The following is a 22,831-nucleotide window of genomic DNA, read 5'->3' on the forward strand; positions in this document are numbered from 1 at the left end:
TATTTATGAGCATTAAGCAAAGGCCATCAAGCATTATCCAGGCATTTACAGCATGTCCCCAAGCATGGCATTCAAGCACTAAGGTATTATCATGGCATTCAAGCAATTCAAGCATTAGGCATGCAGTTGTGGGCAGCCGACAGGAGATTCTACAGCACTTAATAGGCAGCCGACAGCATTATCTAAAGCATTTATGTGGTCGTGAAGACATAGAAGGCTGGCCGACTGCAGTATGCTGGCCGACCAGCAGCATAACATCATGTGTAAGCAGCACATCATTCATTCAGTTGAATCATCTCATAGATCTTCATCTTCTCAGTGCTCCCTTCCTAGGGAGCAAAGGGAAGATAGCAGATCAGCATCTTCATTCAGCAGTTCATCATCAGCACATTCAGCAGCATACAGTTCATCTTCCTATCTCCTACATAGAGGAAAGCTGGCATCTAAGGGTGGACCTCAGCATTGGAGAAGGGAACAGTCATTGATCATCAGCATTCAGCGCCTCTCTCTCTTCCCGAGATAGATATTCATCTAGGACAGCATAAATCTATTCATAGATCTTCATTGTAAACGCATTCATTTGATATAGGTGCATTGCATTGCATTGACACCATTGTTTATCTCTTAAGTATCATTAAGTGCAGTTTAGTATAAGCCTAAGTTTGTTTTACAACGATCAATCCCCTGCATGTCACATTGGTATTAGAACTTTACAAGGTAAGCAACCTTAGTTCATGTTCATTCCTTAAGTTATTTAGGTAGCCAACATGTTAGTCGCTTCCGCTCAGTTAAATCCAGTTCTCAAGATCTTGCAGGCTATCCTTAGGGTTTTCCCCTTAGGCATGCATCAGTAACCCGTCCATTGCATTCTTGCACAGCATATAGGGGTTGCATAGGGCTTGCATTAGCATTGTAGTCATCCTAGCAATCAGTCTAAACATCTTGCATTTGTGAGACATCCAGTTGTTGGCCATGAGTTCTCTGGGGAAGAATGACATCCATCATCAAAGGAGTAAATGGAGTTTTGGGCTTCAACTGGCAATTGGGGGTTCACTTCCACAGAAGAAGACAGAAGTTTGTTCCAACATCGCCTCAGGGGGTACAGAGGTTTAGGAACGACGGGGATAATGTGTCAAAAGGTTAGTGGTGACTGAGGTATTTCCAAGTAGATTTAGTAGCATTTGCCATGTAGTTCCCATAGTGGAGAAGTCTTTGGCTCAAAGGATTCAACTTTCGCAGTCCACCTCAGTCTCGGCAGAAGAAGTGGGTCAGTGGTTTCAGTGGAGGGGGATCAACAGAGGAGTCGAAAGGTTGCTAGGTGTACCACCCAGCAACAGTTTAGCAAAGGGGAATGTCACATGCACACCTAGTTGGTGTACAAGTGACATGGCATCATCTAGGCATTCATAAGCATTAAGCAGGCAGTTATGAGCATTAAGAAAAGCATTCTTGAGGCATTTACAGCATGTTCCGAAGCATGGCATTCAAGCATTAGGCATGCAGTTGTGGGCAGCCGGCAAGAGATTCTACAGCACTTAATAGGCAGCCGACAGCATTATCTAAAGCATTTATGTGGTCGTGAAGACATAGAAGGCTGGCCGACCAGCAGCATAACATCATGTGTAAGCAGCACATCATTCATTCAGTTGAATCATCTCATAGATCTTCATCTTCTCATTGTTTCCTTTTTTCCTAGGGAGCAAAGGGAAGACAGCAGATCAGCATCTTTATTCAGCAGTTCATCATCAGCATATTCAGCAGCATACAATTCATCTTCCTACCTCCTACATAGAGGAAAGCTGGCATCTAAGGGTGGACCTCAGCATTGGAGAAGGGAACAGTCATTCATCATTAGCATTCAGCGTCTCTCTCTCTTCCCGAGATAGATATTCATCTAGGACAGCATAGATCTTCATTGTAAACACATTTATTTGATATAGCTGCATTGCATTGCATTGACACCATTGTCTATCTCTTAAGTATCATTAAGTGCAGTTTAGTATAAGCCTAAGGTTGTTTTACGACAATCAATCCCCTGCATGTCACAGCAAGTCATCTCGAAGAACTCCCTAGTAACCCTGACTCTTGCCCGTTTTAGAAAGAGGTGTAAGCATGGCACCTGAACTCCACCCTTCTCTCCTGAATCGTTTGGATCTCTGTGCAAGCTGTCTCCATCTGGGACTTCAATCATGGGTTCTGTGGGATCTGCTCCTAGAGATGCTGAAGGGAAACAAGACTCTTGCGAAGGCTCTGCTCCTGCTCCTGGAACGAGATGAGCCGGTCATGGGCTGCCCTCTGCAGGAAAGAGTTAATCTCTTGAAGGCCAAGGTCGCGGTCTGCTGTGGAGGCTCCCAGGGGTGCAACCAAACTCAGGGAGGTGCCAAGTGTCCTGCCCTCTCACAGTGATAATCAACTCCTCCCTGGTGGAGTACTCTACTCCAGATATAGTGTCCAGCCTTCCTCCCTCTGTCCTCTGGATCCTCTAACATGTTGAAGTCACCACCTAAACTCTGCATGTGGGAGCTCCTGCCACACGTGAGGTAACCTACACGATCTGGCTGCTATAAGACCAACCACTGGCCCATAGACAGTCTTCATTTTGGGGAGAACCAGCTAGCTGTGGGTTCAACTGGAATTTTACCTCTATATATACCATGCAACTGCTGATTTTTTATCATCATTCGGTTGAGGGGGCGTGTCATTGGCAGCACCATCTTTGTGGTCTTAACGACAGTGACCATATGCAATAGTTTTGGGTGGTTCAGGCAGTTGTGTAGTTTTAAATCTTGACAGCTGGTGTGTTTAAAGTCCAATTACAAGCCACTTGAAGCATTAATAATTACTTGTTGGTCTAGGCTGGTGGTTGTGTTCATTTTCGCAGCAAAGAGCAGCCTGCCTAAGGGGTCAGCTAGGGCTGGGTTTTGTGAAAAGCTTATCAAGGGTAAAAAAGGTTTTCTGCCTTCCTAGGGGTCTGGACTGTCATGAAAAACATTAGATGCCAGTTTTAGAAAAAAGGGCACAATACCAGCTTTAGGTTTCTGATCGTAATTTGATCCTAACATATGTGCCTGCAGGTTCATGTACTTTCTACTGACGATGATCCGCCCTATCGAATGGCAGTTCACCCAACAGGGCATGGTATTGCATGCTCTTTCACAAGAAGCTGCAGGTAATGTTGAAGCTCTAAGTCAATAATGGGGCTGCCATCGCTGTGGTGGTGGATAGTTCAATAAGGCCTTTTTTCTGGCAGGCTCTTTGAAATGGTGAGAGAGGGTGGATCCAAACATATGAAGCTGGAACCTGCGAACAAAACCCTGACACAACTGCAAGAAGTTGGGCAACAGAGGTCTTTGGTGTTCAGCGCAGACGGTACTCGTTTTGCAGCAGGCGGCGACGTGAGTTAATTCTACATTTGAAATCTGTGAACGTTTTGTAGTGATTTTTCCCATGGTTTTGGGATGTATTGGAATTTGATATGTTCAGCTGTTTGTGTGGGGTATAGGATGGGCACTTACGGGTCTTTGAGTGGCCAAGCTTAAGTCTTATACTCGATCAACCCGAAGCTCATAAAAGCATCAGAGACATTGACTTCAGGTGTGTGCGGTGTCTTTATGTGGTAATTTTGGATTTTTGTGAACAAATGCATATGTAGATGTCGGTATTGACAGTTAAGAAAAAAAACAGTTTGGATGCTGCTTTTTTGGCATCGACTGGAGGGTCTGGTCCATGTAGGATTTGGGACTTGTCAACATTGGCTACGGTGGCTTCGTTATCACTGGATCAGGCAAGGGCATTTGAATTTTGAAAAGGGGTTTATTTTGGAAGGCTATAAGTTGGTGAAGCTCACAAGTTCAGACTTTTTTGACCTCCTTTGTGCAGGCAGGGGATCTGGGATTTTGTCGATTTTCTAGAGACGGCACGAATCCACTTCTGTTTGTTACTGTAAAGGAAGGTGTGTGCTTAGTTCAATGTGCAATTTCATTCTTCCCAACCCTTTTGCGTTCTTTTGCTTGTAATGGTTATTAGGTTTATGACATAGGAATATCTAGTTATGAAAAGACAGTTTATCAATAGATTGCAACATTTGTTTTTTAGGGATCAAGTATTATATTGCATTATGGTAAGAAATTGAGAAATTACAAGATCAGCATTTAAAGGCTTCCAAGCTTCCAAGTTCCGATGCCTTACTCCAAAAAATAGAGAGTTCAATCAGTATATTATAGATTACTGGGTTCAAACCCCGTACCTGTGTGTTGGCAGGCCAAGGGTGCTACTGCTCGGACTAGAGCCCACTTGCAAAGGCTTCGGATGACTTCTTATGACCCTTCATAAAGAAATTATATAACAACTGATTTCTTGGAAGGCTGCTAGGGGCAGAAAAGGCACCTTCATCCAACACACAACCGTTGCAGCTCCTCAATCAACTTGGCTGGCACACATTGTATTCACCAAAGGCTGGATCCATACCGAGCAATGCTTTGATCTTGATTTTAATGACTATTGATTGGTAGACACGGTTGTGGCCTACGAGGTGGTTGATTGGAAGTGATTGGATATGTCTGGCTGCTTCAGATGGCACTGAAGTCAGGCATGTACATCCATGGGTGTGAGATTTTTTTCAATCACATTTTGATTGACCTTAAAATGATCTTGAGGTCTAAATGTGTTGGCTGAGTGAACCTTGCTCGGATACAATGTAGGAAATGATGGTACAAGGGGAAGAGGAGTGCATTGGGCTATGGAGGCTTGAAGAGATACATAGCTATGGCATTGGACAAAGAGAGAGCGAGAGAGAGAGAAGCGAGAGATGACAAACTAGAGAGAGTGAAGTACATGACTGAATGATGTGATAGTTGCTTAATTGATTCAATGAAGTACAAGTATCTTTATAGGTTACAAATGTTCATCATTGCTTATGTCATAGCACACACAAATATCTAGATATTATTTATACCCCTCCAAGAGGTGGTTCACACACTACCACACTTCCACACTCATAAGAGTGGGTTCACACACAGGTAAGGCCTTGTCAGAATGAACAACGAAAATGAGATTGGGTTCACACACAGGTAAGGCCTTGTCAGAATGAACAGCGGAAATGAGATTGTACACACAGCAGAAAACGCAGAAGTGCTGCACAAGAGATAAGCGCTGGAAACTCTGCTACATACACCTGATAACCGGTATAGAATGTGTGGGGGGGGCAAGTGTGGTATATATATAGGCAAGGGGCAGCAGTCAGCCAGTGCAAAATATGCCGACAGCCCCAACCAAAGGCCCATGGGCTGGTCAGCCAGCCCCAATTTGGCCACCTCCTATAGGCCGACAGGAAAAAAAACAGCCCCCCACGACTGGTAAACTAAGAATAAAATGGACAATGGAGAAAAGTGGAGAAACTCTCACACGGGCGGGAACACCACATCACTGGCCCTCACTCCCTATTGTGTAATATGGTACAGACAGGAGATCACTGCTAACACCCCTCTTAGCGCCTGGATGTGGAACCAAGCTCAGTGAGCTGGAGTGTTGACGGAGCATCTGCTGAGGTAGAAGCTTCGTGAAGAGGTCTGTCACATTGTCCTCTGTCGAATAAAAAACTAGAAGTGTAACTAGCCAAAATCTTCTCGTGAACAAAGTGATATTGTATCTCTATGTGCTTGTTCTGGGCATGGAAGACCGGGTTCCGAGCAATAGCTATACAGCTCTGGTTGTCGCACTGGATGACCTTAGGTTCCTTCTATGGAAACCCAATCTCACTAAGTAACCTCCGCAGCCACACCACCTCGCAAATAGCACCACAAGTAGCCCGATACTCTGCCTCAATGGAAGACAAGGCAATAGTTGGTTGTCTCTTGTTGCTCCAAGAAATCGATCCTGAGCCAAGGGTAAAGCTGTATCTTGAAGTAGATCTCCTCGTGTTTGGATCTCCTCCCCAATCAGAGTCACTCCAACCTTAGAGACTGACTCGGTCCTACGTTCCCCCTCCAGTGTTATAAAAGAGTCCAAGATCCTTCATACCTTGTAGATACTCCAAGATCCGCAAACTTGCGTCCCAATGAGTCTTCAAAGGTGTTTGCATAAATGAGCTCAACAGCCCCTCTGGAAAACTCAAGTCCAATTTGGTTTTCAGCAACCAAATCAATGAACCGACAAGCTTCCGATATAAAGAGGCATCAACTTGCTCACAAGGACCATGTACAGTAAGTTTGGTATTCGGGTCCATCGGAGATGAAATAGGCTTGCAGTTCTCCATCCCAAAGGCCTCCAGCAACTCATGAACATACGACTGCTGAGAAACAAAGAACCCCCTCCGGATCTGCCAAATCTCCAATCATAAAAAGAAATGAAGTAAGCCTAAATCCGTCATCTCTGACAAGGCATCCTTCGTCATAGCTATGTGCTCCACATGACCGCTAGTGAGAATAAGATCATCCACATAGAGGATAATTAATGTGACCATACCGCGTTCCTGAAAGAGATACAAGTTCGGATTTGCTATTGATCTCTAGAAATCCTTTCTCAGAAAGAAAGAATCTATCTTCTGGTCCCAAGCCTTGGGAGCTTGTTTAAGACCAAACAAGGCCTTCCTCAACATGTAAACCATAGCTTTTGATCCCGGAACCTCAAAGCCTGGAGGTTGCTCAACATACACCTCCTCCTGTAAGTCACCGTTTCAGGAACACAGATTTAACATCCATTTGATACACCAGCCATTGCTGAGAAGAGGCAAGGGCAAGAACTGTATGAATCGTGGTCATCCTAGCTGTCGGTGCAAAAGTGTTCTCATAGTTGATGTCTGGCCGCTAAACATAGCTCTTAGCCACAAGTCTGGCCTTGTGCTTATTTACGGACCCATCGGATGTATACTTGGTCTTGTAGACTCACTTGACATGAATGATTGACCGTTTTGACGGCCTCGGAACCAACTCCCAAGTTCCATTCTTCTCTATGGCTTCAAGTTCCACTTGCATGGCTTTCCTCCAAGTCTCCTGTTCCTCCAAGTCTCCTGGGAAAGAGCTTCCTTAACTGAAGTAGGCTCTTTGTCCCGAATGATATGAGACATCAATGCATAGTATACCTATAAAAGCTCCTTTGACTGACTTTTATCACGAATGCAAGAATTGCAATGTCCTTGCTTGCTGCTAAAATCTGGCAAGCCATCCACCATCTAGTCTTGGAAAGCCCGCCGCAACGCGTCCACATTCAAGTGACCAAAACGAAAATGCCACAAATCACCAACCTGAGTACCTGTAAGAGAAGAGAGTGCTGAGAGTCTGTAAATCCCATTCTCCACTCCGCCTTCCCAAACAACCTGGCCTGTTGCTTTGTCCCGAATAGCAACAAAATGCTCATCAAACTCCACCCGCATGCCAGTCTTGTGAACCTTATGCACTGACAAAAGATGAAAGCTAAGAGATGGGACATAAAGAACCCGAGGGGAATGCTTCCCCCCTTTGCTATCGGGAACGATCCCTAACCTGCCCTGATTGTGAATCGCGATAGTGGACTTGTCACCAATAAGGATGTGACCTGTTTGCTCCGAAGATCCTGTAACATCTCTCGGGAAGGAGCCATGTGCTTGGAAGCACCACTGTCTAGAATCGACTCCCAAGTATTCCCAACGGTGAGACCAACCACCTCCCTACTCGAAGAAGATGAAGCTTGGATGTCCATAATCTCTGAGTGCACAAAAGCTGGAATCTTTGCGGCTGCAGTTGAGGAATCTGCACCTTCCTCGGTGCTCTGCTGAGGACATTTCCTCCTGTAGTGACCCTGTCACCACTTCTCTGGCAGACGTCTGAAATGATGTCATGATTGAATACATGTGGAAGGGCTCCATGGAAGGATTGGTATCCTGGTGTGAGTTCCTGGCATGATTTATGAACTCATGGAAGGGTGGTAACTCTGGTGAGTGACTCTGGACTCATGGAAGGGTGGTTACCCTGGTGAGTACTTTTTGGTCCTGTGTGGACGGCGCCTATGAACGGGCTATTTGGATGTACAAGATGTAAGTTGGGAGATTTCATCCACTATGTTTGTGCACCAGCATATGTATGTGAGTTGCACATGCATGGATGACTTGTTTTTGATGCCTGGACATTCTTGGTATTTTGCCTGTGAATGTCCACGGGCACCGGGGACGCCTGGACAGCCCGTGGATACGCGTGTGCACACCTGTTTGGGACTCATATAGTTTCCTTATGTGTTTTGCAGGTGGTAAGTGTGCACACTTAACCCAATTTATTCATTATTTCATGTTACTAAGGTTTATTGGGTGCAGGGTTCACATTCACTTAAAGTGTGGGCAGACACACTTATAATTTTATAAGTGAGTTTACATCAGGGTGGACTATTTTTAATGAACCAAGGCCAAATATGAGAGATGGGCACCCGGGCACTCCCAAAAAGCTCCACGAGTTGCTATTATGGGTGTGGGAGGGCCAAAGTGGGCAAGCCTTGACTTGTAGAGCACTCAACTGGAAATCGTGTGCTGGTAGGCACTGTGTGGACAGGAAAAACAGCAAGTTTACTCATATGCATGAGCTATAGGTGGAATACATGCAAAGTACAAGGGTCCCAAGGCTGGCTGGTTGCTATTTCTCTCTCTATAGGGCAGGTCGACTTCATCTACAGGGGTTGCAGGCTGATCGATTTAGCTCCAGGAGCTTGTGCATGGCTGTTGGGACTGTTTTCGGGCTTCTCTACTGAGAATAGGGCTTGGACGGAGTGAGCAGAGCCTCTATAGGAATTGGCCGACTGTTATAAGGGCCATTATTGGCTGTTTTTACAGGTTTGCAGGAGGTTTCTCGCGACGAAACTTGAGCAAACATGTCCCTAGACAAGTACCAGGCCTGGGGATGTGATCTGGTGGAACTTGTGGGTGGCCAGTGAGCTTTTTTGCAGGTTTGGGAGAGCACTTTGTTAGAGGGTTGGTGACCGCTCTATCAAAGTATAGGAGTGGTTGGTGATCACTCTACCTTGGTTGGTGACCGAGGGTGTTCTACAGGAGCAGTTGGTGATCGCTCAACCTTGGTTGGTGACTGAGGGTGTTGCAACAGGAGTGGTTGGTGACCGCTTGACCTTGGTTGGTGACCGAGGAGCTGCAGGTAATGTGTTTACCTATGTTTCCATAGTTGGATAAATCTGGTGTTGGCTGGATGAGTGTGTACTCTTCGGTCGGCTGCATCTTGTACATATAAATACTTCTGTTGGTAATAAAGAAACCTCGCCGGGGGGGGGGGGGGGGGGGGGGGGGGGGGGGCGGGCCCAACTTCAGTCCCTAGTGCTGTGTCATGTGCAAGTTGGTTTATGTTTGCAAGATGTATATGCTCATGTAATGTTTCACAATGATGGTGATCATGTATATGCCAAGAATGGTTGATGTATGTATGCTGTTTTGGTAGTGAATTGGTTCCGTATACACGTGCCTGTGTGTGACAGACCCTTTTGGCCACAATGGTTATGGTCCGCTCGGCCTTCAAGGCATCATGATCCGAGTCGGGCTTCTTCTCAGAAGACTTCACTTGTGAAGACTACTCTTTGCCCTTGCTGCTGCTGCGGCCTTTTGACCACTGGCTAGTCAAAGCCTCAGAACCTCCACCCTGTGGAGGGTTCAGAAACTGCTCCGCCTGGTCCAAAACCATCGGCACAAGCTCCTTCCAATTAATGGTGCTGAGCCTCCCACTGGTGATCAAAGAAGAATAGAAAGTTGATTACTGAGGGGATAGATGAGACAACAAGGTGATGGCCATGTCCTCTGATGATATCTCCTTCCCAACCTAAAGAACCTTCCATTGAAGAGCCTGGATTTTGTTGATGTGCTCTCGCATTGTCGAAGACTTTGCAAGATTCATCACTCGCATCTGCACTTCCAAGGAAATTCTCTTCATGGGCGATACCTGATTGTACAAAGAGGCCAAGTGTTGCCAAATCCCATGAGCCAACACCATGTGTTTGATATGATTGATCACTTGGGGTGTGCAATTAAGGAAGATGAAAGAATGCACATGGGCATTGACACAATCCCACAATTGTGCTTGGGCCTCCTGCTCTTTCTTAGTTGATATTGAAAGTTCCTCCTCCTCCGACTCTGGCCTTGGAACTCCAACTATGATGAAATCAGCCAAATCATAAGACTCCAAAAAAAACTCCATCATTACCTTCTAGATGCCATAGTTGTTCACGTTGAATTGTCGGTCCACCGGGGATGTCGGGAGGATAGGGATCTTCACATGTTTCTCTGCCATCTCGAGCAAATCTGCCATCTCAGGGGTTCACGTCGTCTTGTGGAGAGAGGGTGGGTGGGAAAAAAAATGAAGAGGCTGCACTTGCTTGCAAGGTGGCTGTCCAGCAATGATGCCCGCCTTCTACCCGCTTCTCCACGTCCCATACGGCCCGAAAACACTCCAATCAGCACCAAACACAGTAGTCCCGAATGCTCTCACCGTCTCCAAAGCTTCAAGCCACTTGGGGCTGTGATACCATGTCGGAATGAACAACGGAAATGAGATTGAACGATGTCACTAGCCTGGAAATTTCCCAGTATGAAAGGGGTCTGGTGGACTCCTGGATGTCTAAATATTTGGAAAGTACAAGCTTTGGGAATGGGGGATTATCCTAGAATACAAAGGACCACACTCCTAAAATTTAGGAAAGTTGCTATTTTTGGCCCGCCGACTCTGATGGAAATTCTGTTCGCGTCATTACATCTGGAATTGAGCAGATACCAAGAGTTGGCAAAGTGCCTATCACAGAATGTCTACCAGTTGGGATATTTTTAGAGGTAAAGATTATGGAAGGACCCATCTCTTAGATTGGGACATGTGGCAAGAAAGTGGACCAAAGTGAGACAAGTGGCCTGACACTTGTTATAAAGTGGATCAAAGTGAGACAAGTGGCCTCACACTTGTCACTTCAGCTATTGTGTGGCTCTCCACTTGTCATTGTAGCCTTCTCTTGCCATTTTAGCTCATGGGAGGCCCAAATCTATAAATTGGAGTCCTCTCTCTTCATTAATAGAGGCTCTCTTGCTGCACACTAGCCTCTACCACCGTTACAGGCTGCCCTAATGATGGTTACTCTCTTTCTCTCTCACTTGAAGGCTGCCCATGAAGAATACCGGCTGTTGGGGACTGTTTTGGAGGCTTCCTTCGCGAAGAAATACTGAAGGCAAGGGTATTTAATCATTTATTATGATTTGCGGATGGAGCAGCAACCGTTGGGGGAGAATTAGCCAAGATGTACTTTTATTCATTGACAACAAGCCATTGTACTTGTTGTACCAGCCTTTGTATCTATTGTACCAGCCATTGTACTGGCTATACTAGTCCTTGTACTTGTACTTATTGTACCACCCATTATACCGATTGTACCAACTTCTGTACCAGCTGTACCAGCCACTGTACCTGCTGTACTAGTCATTGTACATGTTGTACCAGCATTTGTACTTGTTGTACCAGCCGTATCAACCATCGTACCGGTTGTACCAACCAATGTACATGCTGTACCAGTCACTGTACCGGCTGTACCGGCTGAATGGAGAGTTGTACTTGCTGTACCAGCTCTATTGCATAAAGACCCGTGGTTTTTGGGAAAGAATCAGTACCCACACGGAGGTATATGGATTATGTTGTTGGCTCGGCATTTCTATAGCTTATGTTCCGGCTTGGTTGCCTTGTGTTGGGCTGTGTTAAAGCATTTGTATATGGATAATCCAGCATCTCCCGTGGGGAGAGTAAGGCCCTCAAAGCTTGTACATGATATTATTCTCCTTGGGTAATAAAATACTCCAGAGGGGGGGGGGGTCGGCCCATTCCGGCCTCTATGTGGTGTCACGTGTGCAAGCTCCATTTTTAGCATTTGTGGATGTTTTATGGCTTTTATGTTTTATGCAAAGTGATGATGGATATGTATTAAGGTTGTGGCTATGTTTAAATGTTTTAATATGCATCGATGGTATCAACAAGTGTGTCAAAGGCCCTAGTCCCCCGGGCTCCGCCCACCGCCTGCGAGTTTCACCTTACACAGAGCAGAAAACGCGGAAGTGTTGCACATGAGATAAGCGCTAGAAACTCTGCTATATACACCTGATAACCGGTACAGAATGTGTGTTTGGGAGGGGGGGGTGCAAGTGTTGTTTATATATGGGCAAGGGGCAACAGTCGCCCAGTGCAAAACAGGCCAACAGCCCCAACAGAAGGCCCATGGGTTGGTCGGCTAGCCTCAAGTCGGCCGCCTCCTACAGGCCGATAAGAAAAAAACAGTCCCCCACGACTGATAAACTGGGAATAAAATGGACATTGGACAATTTACAACAGCTAAGGAAGGATATTGTCGAAGAATCCTTGCAAGATATGCTGGCACACTTTAATTTCATTCACAATGGAAGAAAGGTCCTCCTTAGAAGGGAGCGACTAATACAATGTAAAGAATTGGGTAACACAGTCAAGATCATTCCTACTCGACAATACCCACTCCAATGTACTCTTCTGACATAATTAATCAAGTCTATCTTGTTAATGACACTCCTACTTGACATTACAAATTTGAATGTACTCTTTTAACATAATTAATCAAGAGCCTTTTGTTTGATGCAGTACTTTCAAAAAACAAGACAATGTATACTATTTTCCAAGACACATTACTTGAGTGAGAATAGAACAGTTGAAGACATTACATTACAAAAAAGTGTATTCTATGCATTCGATGTTACTTTTACATATTTTATATAGTGTATATTTGAAATTTTGTACATGTAAAAACTTGTAGGAAACTTTGGGCTGATTTTATGAAACCTGTTTGAAACTTTTAGGAAACCTGTTTCAAACAACCTCCTAACTACTATGGTCTCCTCAATGATTTTGGCATCTGCCTTTTTGTGAAAGCAGTTTTGTGCATTGTGGTTGTTTTTCCCACAATGTTTGCATGGCTTCTTTTTGAATAGCAGTCCTCCTTTGCATGATTGTTCTACCACAAAGGGAACACTTTATACCTTTAAAGTTCTTCTTTGTGAAGGAGCTGTTCCCCTGCTTCTGTGTTTTTGAGCTTCCGTTCTTCTTCCTTGAAGGAGGTTATGACCCCTTCCAAGGTGAGATTGGGCAGGTTCTTCAATGTGGTGATGGGGTTGCCGCAGTGCTCTTCAGGCATTGACTTTATCAACACTACCAGGGCCACATTTTGCTTTAAGTCCTACAAGCTGGTTCATTAAAGACTTCATTTTGTTCACATGAGCATCAAAGCTCTCATGTGGTTGTATTGTGAGTCCATAGAACTCTTTCCGTAGAGAAACTTTGGAGTTTCTTGCCTGAGCTCCAAAAAGCTTATCCAGCTTCTCATAGGCATCTTTGGAAGTTGACAGGTCTGCCACATAGTGTATTGAGATTATTAGAGAGACCAAGGATTATGAGGCCAAAGCCTCTTTGATCCCTAAGCTTCCATGCCTTTTGTGCTGCATCTTCCTCGGGTAGCTTTTCTTCCCCTTCAATGAAAGACCAAAGTCTCATTAGACTAAACTTCAATTTCGTCTGCCAGGTGTGGAAACTCTCTTCATTGAATTTTTCAATGAACACGTGGGAAACCATTATATGTTATGAAATTGGGAAGGTCTTAACAATGGAATGTATCCAATGTCAGTGTCTAATTCCGTACAAATAATGCTCGAAAAATTAGGGTTTTTTTTTAAAAATTATGGATTTTTGAAAAATGATGCTGAAACCAGCCTTTGTTAGAAACCAAAGTGTGGTAGACTAGCAGTCACCCAATCCAATTGTAGTCCAGCCGATAAAAACAAATAAATAGGAGCTAGAGTGCTCCAACACATGAAAGAGAACGACACCTGTATGTCTGCAAGTCCAATCTGCCAATCCTCTGGACCTCTTAGCATAGAGGTTACACTCAGCTTTGTGTCCCAAGAACACCACACTGTTATCTCCTCTAATATGCTAAGTCAGTGCATCCATGAGGCCTTGAATATGCATCTGACCGAACTATGCACATAGCCACAAACTCAGCCATGAAAACAGTCCACAAACTCTTCCAAATCACTCCACAAACTTGCCCTGTTTCCACCCTTTGAATTGTCAAACCCTTCCTCTCACAAAGGGCTAGATAAACAACTCCGAGACATGCACGAGCCAGTGAAAAGAGAGACTTGATTATACACTACCTGCAGTCCCACCTGCTCGTAAAGAGAGAAAGAAAGAAAGAAAGAAAGAAAGCTGTATTAACGTCTACTAGAGGCCGAACTCGACCTATGAGACAAATCAATGTACAACTGTCAATGTCTTCTGGATGTCCAGAAAAAAAAGGACAAAATGAACATGAAATAAACTATGAAAGTACTGAGCTAGTGGGGGGGTGTGATGGATGGAGCACTATTGCTAGAGGCTCAGTATGCAACCTATATGCGTAGGGTATACAAGAATGCAATGCAGATCTGTCTTACTCCAACCAGTACCATAATGGGGGTGTAATATGTGATACATAGGTGATGGCGAGGCAAAAATACCTCGGAGCATGATCTCCGGGTGTGAGTGTAAGTGGGGATATAGTGCTGATGTCGAGCCCGTATCTCTGTGATCTCCCTCTGATGTAGTATGGGAGTCTGGTAGCCTGGTGCTCTCGGTCTCCGTCTGGCTCGGAGGCTCGCAGCGCGCTGAAGTGTAACCCCCTCCTGTGTCAGGGTAGGCACTGGGATAGATCTCTAAAAGAAATCAGTGAGCTGGAGCTGTCGCCCACCTCTCCCTATGGTATAAGTCCGTAGCAGTGTCTCTCTGTGGCGCTGTGTCTCTAGCAAGAACTGGCCAAATTTGTGCTAGTCTGCGGGCTCCATGATTTGGCAGAGTGAGGGATGTCCACTGTGTGTGGGAGAAGGAAGAAGGGTTAGGTCATGTGTGGGAGACATACACAGAGAGAAGAACAAGGGGGAGAGAGAGAGAGAGTTGTGGGGATAAGTCAACACATCAATAGCATGAGTGTGTGACTCCCCTATCACACATGTATATTGCACTAGTACACATAGTGCACTTAGTACATTAAAAGTACTAAGTGTACTATGTACTATAACTTATTGGGCTTGTACACACTATAAGGGTGGGCATTATGCCTTTACCCCAACAACCTCCCACTTAAAGGCAAAGTGCCCTTAAGTAAAGGAAAAGAAAAATCAGCATGTACATGATAATATACAAGGCCATATCAAGGCTGAAAATGGCCTCATCCAATGCCCATCAAGTGTCTGCAATGAGCAAACCGCTCCGGAGGCAAACTCTTTGTCAACAGATCAGCCGGGTTGTCATCCGTATGAATCTTAACAAGCTGAATTTGCTTGTTCTCTATCACCTCTCTGATGAAGTGATACTTCACATCCACATGCTTCGTCTTTGCATGAAAGACAGGGTTCTTTGCCAACTGGATGGCACTCTGACTGTCACAATGCAACAGTGGAATATCCCCTGTATAACCCAAATCAACCACTAACCGAGATAGCCATAATGCCTCCTTGCAAGCCTCTGTGGCTGCAATATACTCGGCCTTTGTAGTAGATAAGGTTGTGCACTTCTGCATCCTGGATATCCATGACACAGCACCTCCTGTGAATGTAAACACATAACCGGTAGTAGACTTCCGGTTATCTGGATGACCGGCATAATCCGAATCCGTGTAACCATGCACTAATGCATCCTGTTTGCCAAAGCAAATGCACATATCCTGTGTGCCCTTCAGGTATCTCATGACACCTTTCACTGCTTCCCAATGCTTCTTGCCAGGGTTGGCCATGTATCTAGAAACCACTCCCACTGCAAATGCAATGTCCGGCCTAGTAGCAACCATGGCATACATGAGACTGCCACAAGCTGAAGCATACGGAATCTTGGCCATATCAGCCCTGTCTCTATCTGACTGTGGGCTGTCCATAGCACTGAGTTTCACATATGGAGGCAAAGGAGTACTAGTCTTCTTCCCCCCGTCCATATTGAACCTCTGCAAGACTTTGCCAATGTATTCCTTCTGAGACAAATACAACACATGCTGATTTCTGTCCCGAAGTATCCGCATACCCAAAATGTGATTTGCATCACCCAAATCCTTCATATCAAAGGTTTGATGCAGCCTCTGCTTCAAGGCATCCATCTCCTTACGAGATTTCCCGGCAATCAACATATCATCAACATACAAGATGAGGATCAATAGACTGCCATCCAAAGCTTTCTTGGTGTACAAGCAGTGATCTATGTCACTTCTCCCGAATTTCTGGGATTTCATGAATGTATCAAATTTATGATACCATTCTCTTGGTGCCTGTTTGAGCCCATAAAGACTCTTTTTCAGCTTGCATACAAGCTTCTCCTTTCCACTCACTGCATAACCCTCTGGCTGCTGCATATATATCTCCTCATGGAGATCACCGTGAAGAAAAGCAGTCTTCACATCCATCTGAATCAAGTCCAGATCATCATGCGCAACCAAAGCTAACACAGCTCTAAGTGTGGTCATTTTGACCACTGGAGAGAAGATCTACTCAAAAGTCTACACCATATTCCTGCTTGAAGCCCTTAGCCACTAACCTGGCTTTGTATCTTGGCTTTGCATCTGGTGCAACTTTGAGCCTGTAAACCCACTTGCATGGCAAAACCTTCTTGCCTGCAGGCAAATGCACCAACTTCCAAGTTCCATTTTTGTGCAGAGAATCCATCTCTGACTGCATGGCACGCTCCCAAAGAGTCTTGTCTGCCCTCTGTAAAGCCTCCTTATAACATGAGGGCTCCCCACAGTCAGTAAGCATCAAGTAGTCAACCCCTGGAACAAACCTGTCAGGGGCTCTGGAGGGTCTAGTGGACCTCCGTACCCAATGACCATCATTTGCAGGTTGCTGTCCAGCCTGCATATCACCCATTGGTGGCTCCTGTTCCATGCCATAAGGCTGAAATATCATGCCCGGTATCTCCTCTAACTGTGGTATATCCATAGGGATATCTTCTGCCATCTCTGGCTGTCCATTTGGACCATTTTCAGCACCATTTAAGGGCTGGTTTTCCTGCTGTAATGGCTGATTTACAGCCCTTTGTTGTTGTCCATGATGTCCATCATCATCAAAGATGACTCTGCCAGGCTCCTGTTGCCTTGCAGGCTCCTTATACACGCATGTTTCATCAAAAATGACATCATTGCTGCGTATGATCTTTCTATTCATGGGATCCCAAAGTCTATACCCCATTTCACCTCTGTCACCATATCCTAGGAATATGCATTTGTGAGACTTAGGATCAAGTTTGGTGCGCATTTCCCTGCGTATGTGCACGTACGCAACGCAACCAAACACTCTCAAGTGCTTGTATGACGGAGGCTTCCCTGTCCATACTTCTTCTGGCACTTTCCCACCAAGCCTCGTGTTAGGTGACCTGTTTATAAGGTGAACGGCTGTCATAACAGCTTCAGCCCAAAAACCATGAGGTAATGCAGCATGTGACAACATAGAACGGACCTTCTCCTGAATGGTCCTGTTCATCCTCTCTGCTGTCCCGTTTTGTGGAGGATCATAAGGAGTAGAGAGCTCCCTCTTGATGCCTTTAGCATCACAAAAGTCCTAAAACTGTTTGGACATATACTCTCCACCATTGTCGGAACGCAAAGCCTTCAGTGTTTTGCCAGTTTGATTCTCAACAAGAGCAACAAACTTCTCAAACACTGAGAATGTATCACTCTTCAAACGAAGAGGATAAATCCACACCTTGCGTGTGGCATCATCAATAAAAGATACAAAGTATTTTGCCCCTCCCAAAGAAAGCTGAGACATCTCACATACATCTGTATGCACAAGCTCTAACTGAGCATGTTTCTGTCCAAGAGCTTTCTTGTGGGGGCACTGTAGTTGCCTACCATATATACAATGCTCACAAAACTGAAAACTTGAAAACTTTAGAGAAGGCAAGTAACCCAAACGAGACAATTGCTCCATTCCTTTGACACTCATGTGTCCCAACCGGCTATGCCACATAGAGGTTTCCGGCAGCTCGGTTGCATTTACATTAGCATGGTGACAAACACCTGCATGCATGAAATAAAGAGTGTCCACCTTAGAGCCTCTGGCAACAACCAGTGAGCCCTTACTAATTTTCCACTTTCCACGACCAAATGTGGTAACATAATCAGCATCATCAAGCTGTCCAGTAGAAAGCAGGTTCTTTTTGATCTCAGGCACATGCCTGACATCATGGAGCATAAACTGTGAGCCATCTGAAAACACAAGCCTCACATCACCTCTGCCAAGAATTTTGCATGCATGGTTATCACCCAAATAAACCACTCCTTCATTGCCAGCAGTATACCTGACAAACAAGTCTCTGCAACCTGTGACATGAAAGGAGGCACCTGAATCAATGATCCATGAGTGCATACCATGACCACCTGTAAGAAGTGAATGGGCATCAAGTGAAGACGTAAATAGGACCTCATCCTCACTGCCACCTACATGTGACACATTGATTTCTTCAATCTTGACTCCACTTTTGCCCTTTGGCTTTACATCTTTGGCTTCATCTTTCTCTTTGTCTTTGCCTTTTCCCTTTTCCTTTTGATCATTTTTCCATTTGTAGCATTGCTTTTTAATGTGTCCCTTCTTGCCACAATAATGGCATTCCAAATCCTTTTTGGAGCGAGACTTTCTCCTTCCCCTTTCTTGGCTTTTTCCCCTTTGCTGGGATCTCCCACGTGCATTCATTGCATTGGACTTTCCAACAGAGTTGTTTTTCCTGTTCATCTCTTCTTGAAGAAGAGCACCCTCAACATCTGCATATGACAGCATAGCATGCGAATTGCTAGTGGCTGTCCTGAATGTGTCCCAACTCTCTGGCAAAGTGCATAACAGAAAAGTGGCTTTGAACTCATCGTCCATTGCCAACTTTTGATTAATGACCTGGCTGACAATACCATTAAACTCATTTAGATGGGCTGTCATAGACGCCCCTTCCTTCATCTGAAGACCTATGAGTTTCTTCAACCAATACACTTTGCTTGAGGCACTTTGTTGGGCATACAAGTCCTGCAATCTCTGCCACATTCCCCAAGCTGTCTTCTCTTCACGAATGCTGAAAAGTAATGAGTTTGACACAGACAACATGATAGTAGATCTTGCCAGCTCATCCATATCTTCCCACTCTTCAGCAGTAAGAGAAGCGGGCATTACACCCCTTTCTTTGATAGGCTTGTGCTGCTTTTTCTGGAGCAACACATTGTAGCACTGGGTTTGCCAAATATCATAATTATGCGAGCCTTCAAGCTTCTTGATGTGAAGCAATGAAGAGCTCTCACCTGTGGTTGCCATAGCAATATGCAACCTGTCAATGCCTGACTCCCTGCAAAATGTGCAAACACTGCACCAAAAGCACACAAAGTGCTCACAGTTATTCTCCCAAGCTTTATCTCCCACTGCGGAAGCACAAATGCAACTTTTCTCCCACTTTATGTGATGAAATCACCAAAATCTGGTTGCTGCAGATTTTGGACAGCACCTTAAATGTGCTCTGTTGCCCTTCCAAAGTACTGTACAGCAGTACCAAGTGCTCACCAATGATGTACCAAACCTGTACCGGCAAGTACAGCAGCTGAAATTGAACCTTTTGGTCACTCAAAACAGTGTACAGCCATGCCAAAACTTGCACAAAGCTGTGCCAAATTTGTACCAGCAGGTACAGTAGCAATAAATGCTCTCCTGGCTGTCCAAATGAGTGAAAATCAGACTTTTACAGTCCTGTATACTGCATACAACAGTCCCGAACAGAAATTGGGCAAAAGCCCCTTGACTGCAAGCTGATTTCTGAGGATTCAAGGCATAAAAGTCTTGCCTGCTGCTTTGCCAAGCTCAACAAGCATACGAACTTGAAAAGCCCCTTGATTTAAGATCAATTTCTGATCATACATGGTACATTGAAGCACATGAAGGCATCCAGAGTGTTCACGATGCTTACCCCTGGTTACATATACATCAAATACATGAAACCCCCTTGTTTTACAGGCACATTGAGTGCTTGTAAGGCATCAACACATTATCCACAGCATCAAATGCGATTGCTTGCATGCAAATCAACCCAATCGGCACAAAAGCCCCTTGATTTGCACTGCAATTTGCTGCAATTTTGCCCAAATGTGCGATTTTTCACATCATACAGCATGTATGAGTGCTTAATTGCACAATTACATCAAAAGCCCCAAATTTCGACATCCAATTTCCTGCAAATTGATCCTGATTGTGACCAATTTCCTGCAAATTTATCCTGATTGTGACCAATGTCACCCAATTTTGCCAATTTTGCTCAAAAATTGAGCAATTCGACACCTGTATCTGCTCAATTGTTGATTGTACTTGCTCAATTGCAAATCCCAAAAAAAAATTGAGGAAAATACCTTATAATTTTTTGATTTTTTGTTGATTTGCAGGAAATGGGGGTTTGCTGATGCTGCTGCTGCTGCAGAAAGCTATTGCTGCCTATTGCTTTTTATTAGTGCCGTTTGGTCCTTCGCCTGCCCAAACAGGGCCTCTCAGTCGGGATTATGTCGTACAAGCAGTGGTGGACGATTATGACAAAGGGTAGCATGTAGTCGGGCTTGGGCTGGCTTTCTTCGTTTCCAGACGAGGAGGTGCTGCTGCTGCTGCCACAGGAACTGCTGCTACTCTTGCTTTCTGACCTGTGTCAAAGCCGTCTCTGCATCACGCATACATCTCCGTTGCTGTCTCATACGTCTAAAACAGCGACGCCTAATGGTTGCCACCGCCTTCGCCACCTCCACCTAGTAGCGAGTTGAACGCCCAACGCCACGTTGCAGCGTACGGTGACTTCCTTGCGCAGAAGCCTTCGCCGTGTAGTGCTACGTCGCCTACTGTTGACGCCTACTATTCGGCTGTTGTATTACGCATTGTAGCTTCACGCCGATTGGACCAGCGCTGCCTTCGCCGTGTAGAGCTACCACACTCGCCTTATGGACCAGACGGATTTGCCTTCGCCTGGCCAGCGCTACACGGGACGAGTCGCTCACGTAGCCACTTGTGACCAAGCGTCTGCTGTAGGCGATAGCTTGGGGGCTAAGCTGCTGCGCCTGCCTGTGGTGTGCTTCAAAGTTGCCGCCACCTTCGCCTATTCACAAGCAGCTCCGCCATCACTGCCGGTGCTTGCTATCAAGGAGAAGAGGGAAGAGGGAGGGATTACTAAGCTCTGATACCAGTTGTGTGGGAGAAGGAAGAAGGGTTAGGTCATGTGTGGGAGACATACACAGAGAGAAGAACAAGGGAGAGAGAGAGAGAGAGAGTTGTGGGGATAAGTCAACTCATCAATAGCATGAGTGTGTGACTCCCCTATCACACATGTATATTGCACTAGTACACATAGTGCACTTAGTACATTAAAAGTACTAAGTGTACTATGTACTATAACTTATTGGGCTTGTACACACTATAAGGGTGGGCATTATGCCTTTACCCCAACACACTGAAGATGGGGGTGTATCTCTCTCTAATGATACTATATGCTCTGCATCTGCATACATAATGTTCCTCACTCTCAAAGAGAACACCTGTTTAAACTGTACCCAAGTAGATGGTGCTATGCCCTGCACTAGAAGAGTGGACCACCACTGCAATGCATTGCCCTTGAGAAAAGTCACAGCTTTTCTCACTTTCGAGGATTCCGTGTAATTTTCACCATAAAAAGTAGCATCAAACTGTTGTAAAAAGGTAAGTGCCTTGAGCTTGTCTTTGGTCCCACTGAATGTGTCAAATTTTATTGCAGCTCTCCCTTATAATCCTTCGCCTTACCCATAGGCGTTAGATTATCGTAAGGAAGTGGCCTCACAAGATTGCTACCCCTTGCATTCATGCCCATCATAGGGTCAACGTTGCCTGTTTCCACACCTTGCATACCATGCATTCTTGTTGATCCTCCCATGTTTCCAAACATACCACTATGCATACCGGGCTACATGCCACCATACATGTTTCCTTGCATTCGGGGCTGCATGCCCCCATACATATTCCCTTGCATTCCGGACTGCATACCACCATACATTGGAACATGGAACCACCGCCAAAATAGCCCAGATGCATAGATTGCTGCGGAATAGGTGGCTGTTCGAAAAAGGAACTCTGTAGGTTTGCACCATAAGTGTTCTGCATGTTAGTAAACTGTCCAAAAGCAAGATCCTGTGGGAAGGCACCACTATTGCCCTGAGGTGGGTTCCTCCCATGTTTCCAAACATACCACTATGCATACCGGGCTACATGCCACCATACATGTTTCCTTGCATTTCGGGCTGCATGCCCCCATACATATTCCCTTGCATTCCGGACTGCGTACCACCATACATTGGAACACGGAACCATCGCCAAAATAGCCTAGATGCATAGATTGCTGCGGAATAGGTGGCTGTCCGAAAAAGGAACTCTGTGGGTTTGCACCGTAAGTGTTCTGCATGTTCGTAAACTGTCCAAAAGCAAGATCCTGTGGGAAGGCACCACTATTGCCCTGAGGTGGGTTCCTAGAAAGCACTTTCTTCTTCTTCTTCTTAGGCTCAGAAGGGGCTCTCATAAATTCAGCAAACTTCTCACGTTGCGTGAGCTGCATAAACACATCCACTGCCCCTACCAAACGAGCTTTAAACTGGGCATCATCTTCCTCTTTACTTGGCATGTCTTCTGGCTGCGTTACATCCTCATATCGTGCATCTTCTGCAGCATGTTCTCCTGCAAGTACATCCTCAGATTCAGTCCTCTCAGGAGTGGTCTCTTGCTCTTCCTCATCATCATAAACATAGTCATCTTCAGAGTTTGACATCTTGCTGAAAT

At 45.2% G+C, this 22,831-nt stretch overlaps 1 protein-coding gene across 1 annotated transcript in view; it reads left to right on the forward strand.

The window, feature by feature from the left end:
* The window catches only part of LOC147623661 (SEC12-like protein 2), a 51,299-nt gene that overhangs the window by 10,948 nt on the left and 17,520 nt on the right, over positions 1 to 22,831 (forward strand). Inside the window, exons 2-6 of the mRNA XM_086820250.1 lie at positions 3,075 to 3,169; positions 3,251 to 3,395; positions 3,503 to 3,594; positions 3,685 to 3,784; positions 3,880 to 3,952. Coding sequence (XP_086676376.1) covers positions 3,075 to 3,169; positions 3,251 to 3,395; positions 3,503 to 3,594; positions 3,685 to 3,784; positions 3,880 to 3,952 — 505 coding nt within the window. The remainder of the gene's footprint in view (positions 1 to 3,074; positions 3,170 to 3,250; positions 3,396 to 3,502; positions 3,595 to 3,684; positions 3,785 to 3,879; positions 3,953 to 22,831) is intronic.

Source organism: Cibotium barometz, chromosome 26, assembly GCF_041138505.1.
Source record: "Cibotium barometz isolate CiBa-2024 chromosome 26, ASM4113850v1, whole genome shotgun sequence".
Classification (NCBI taxonomy): domain Eukaryota; kingdom Viridiplantae; phylum Streptophyta; class Polypodiopsida; order Cyatheales; family Cibotiaceae; genus Cibotium; species Cibotium barometz.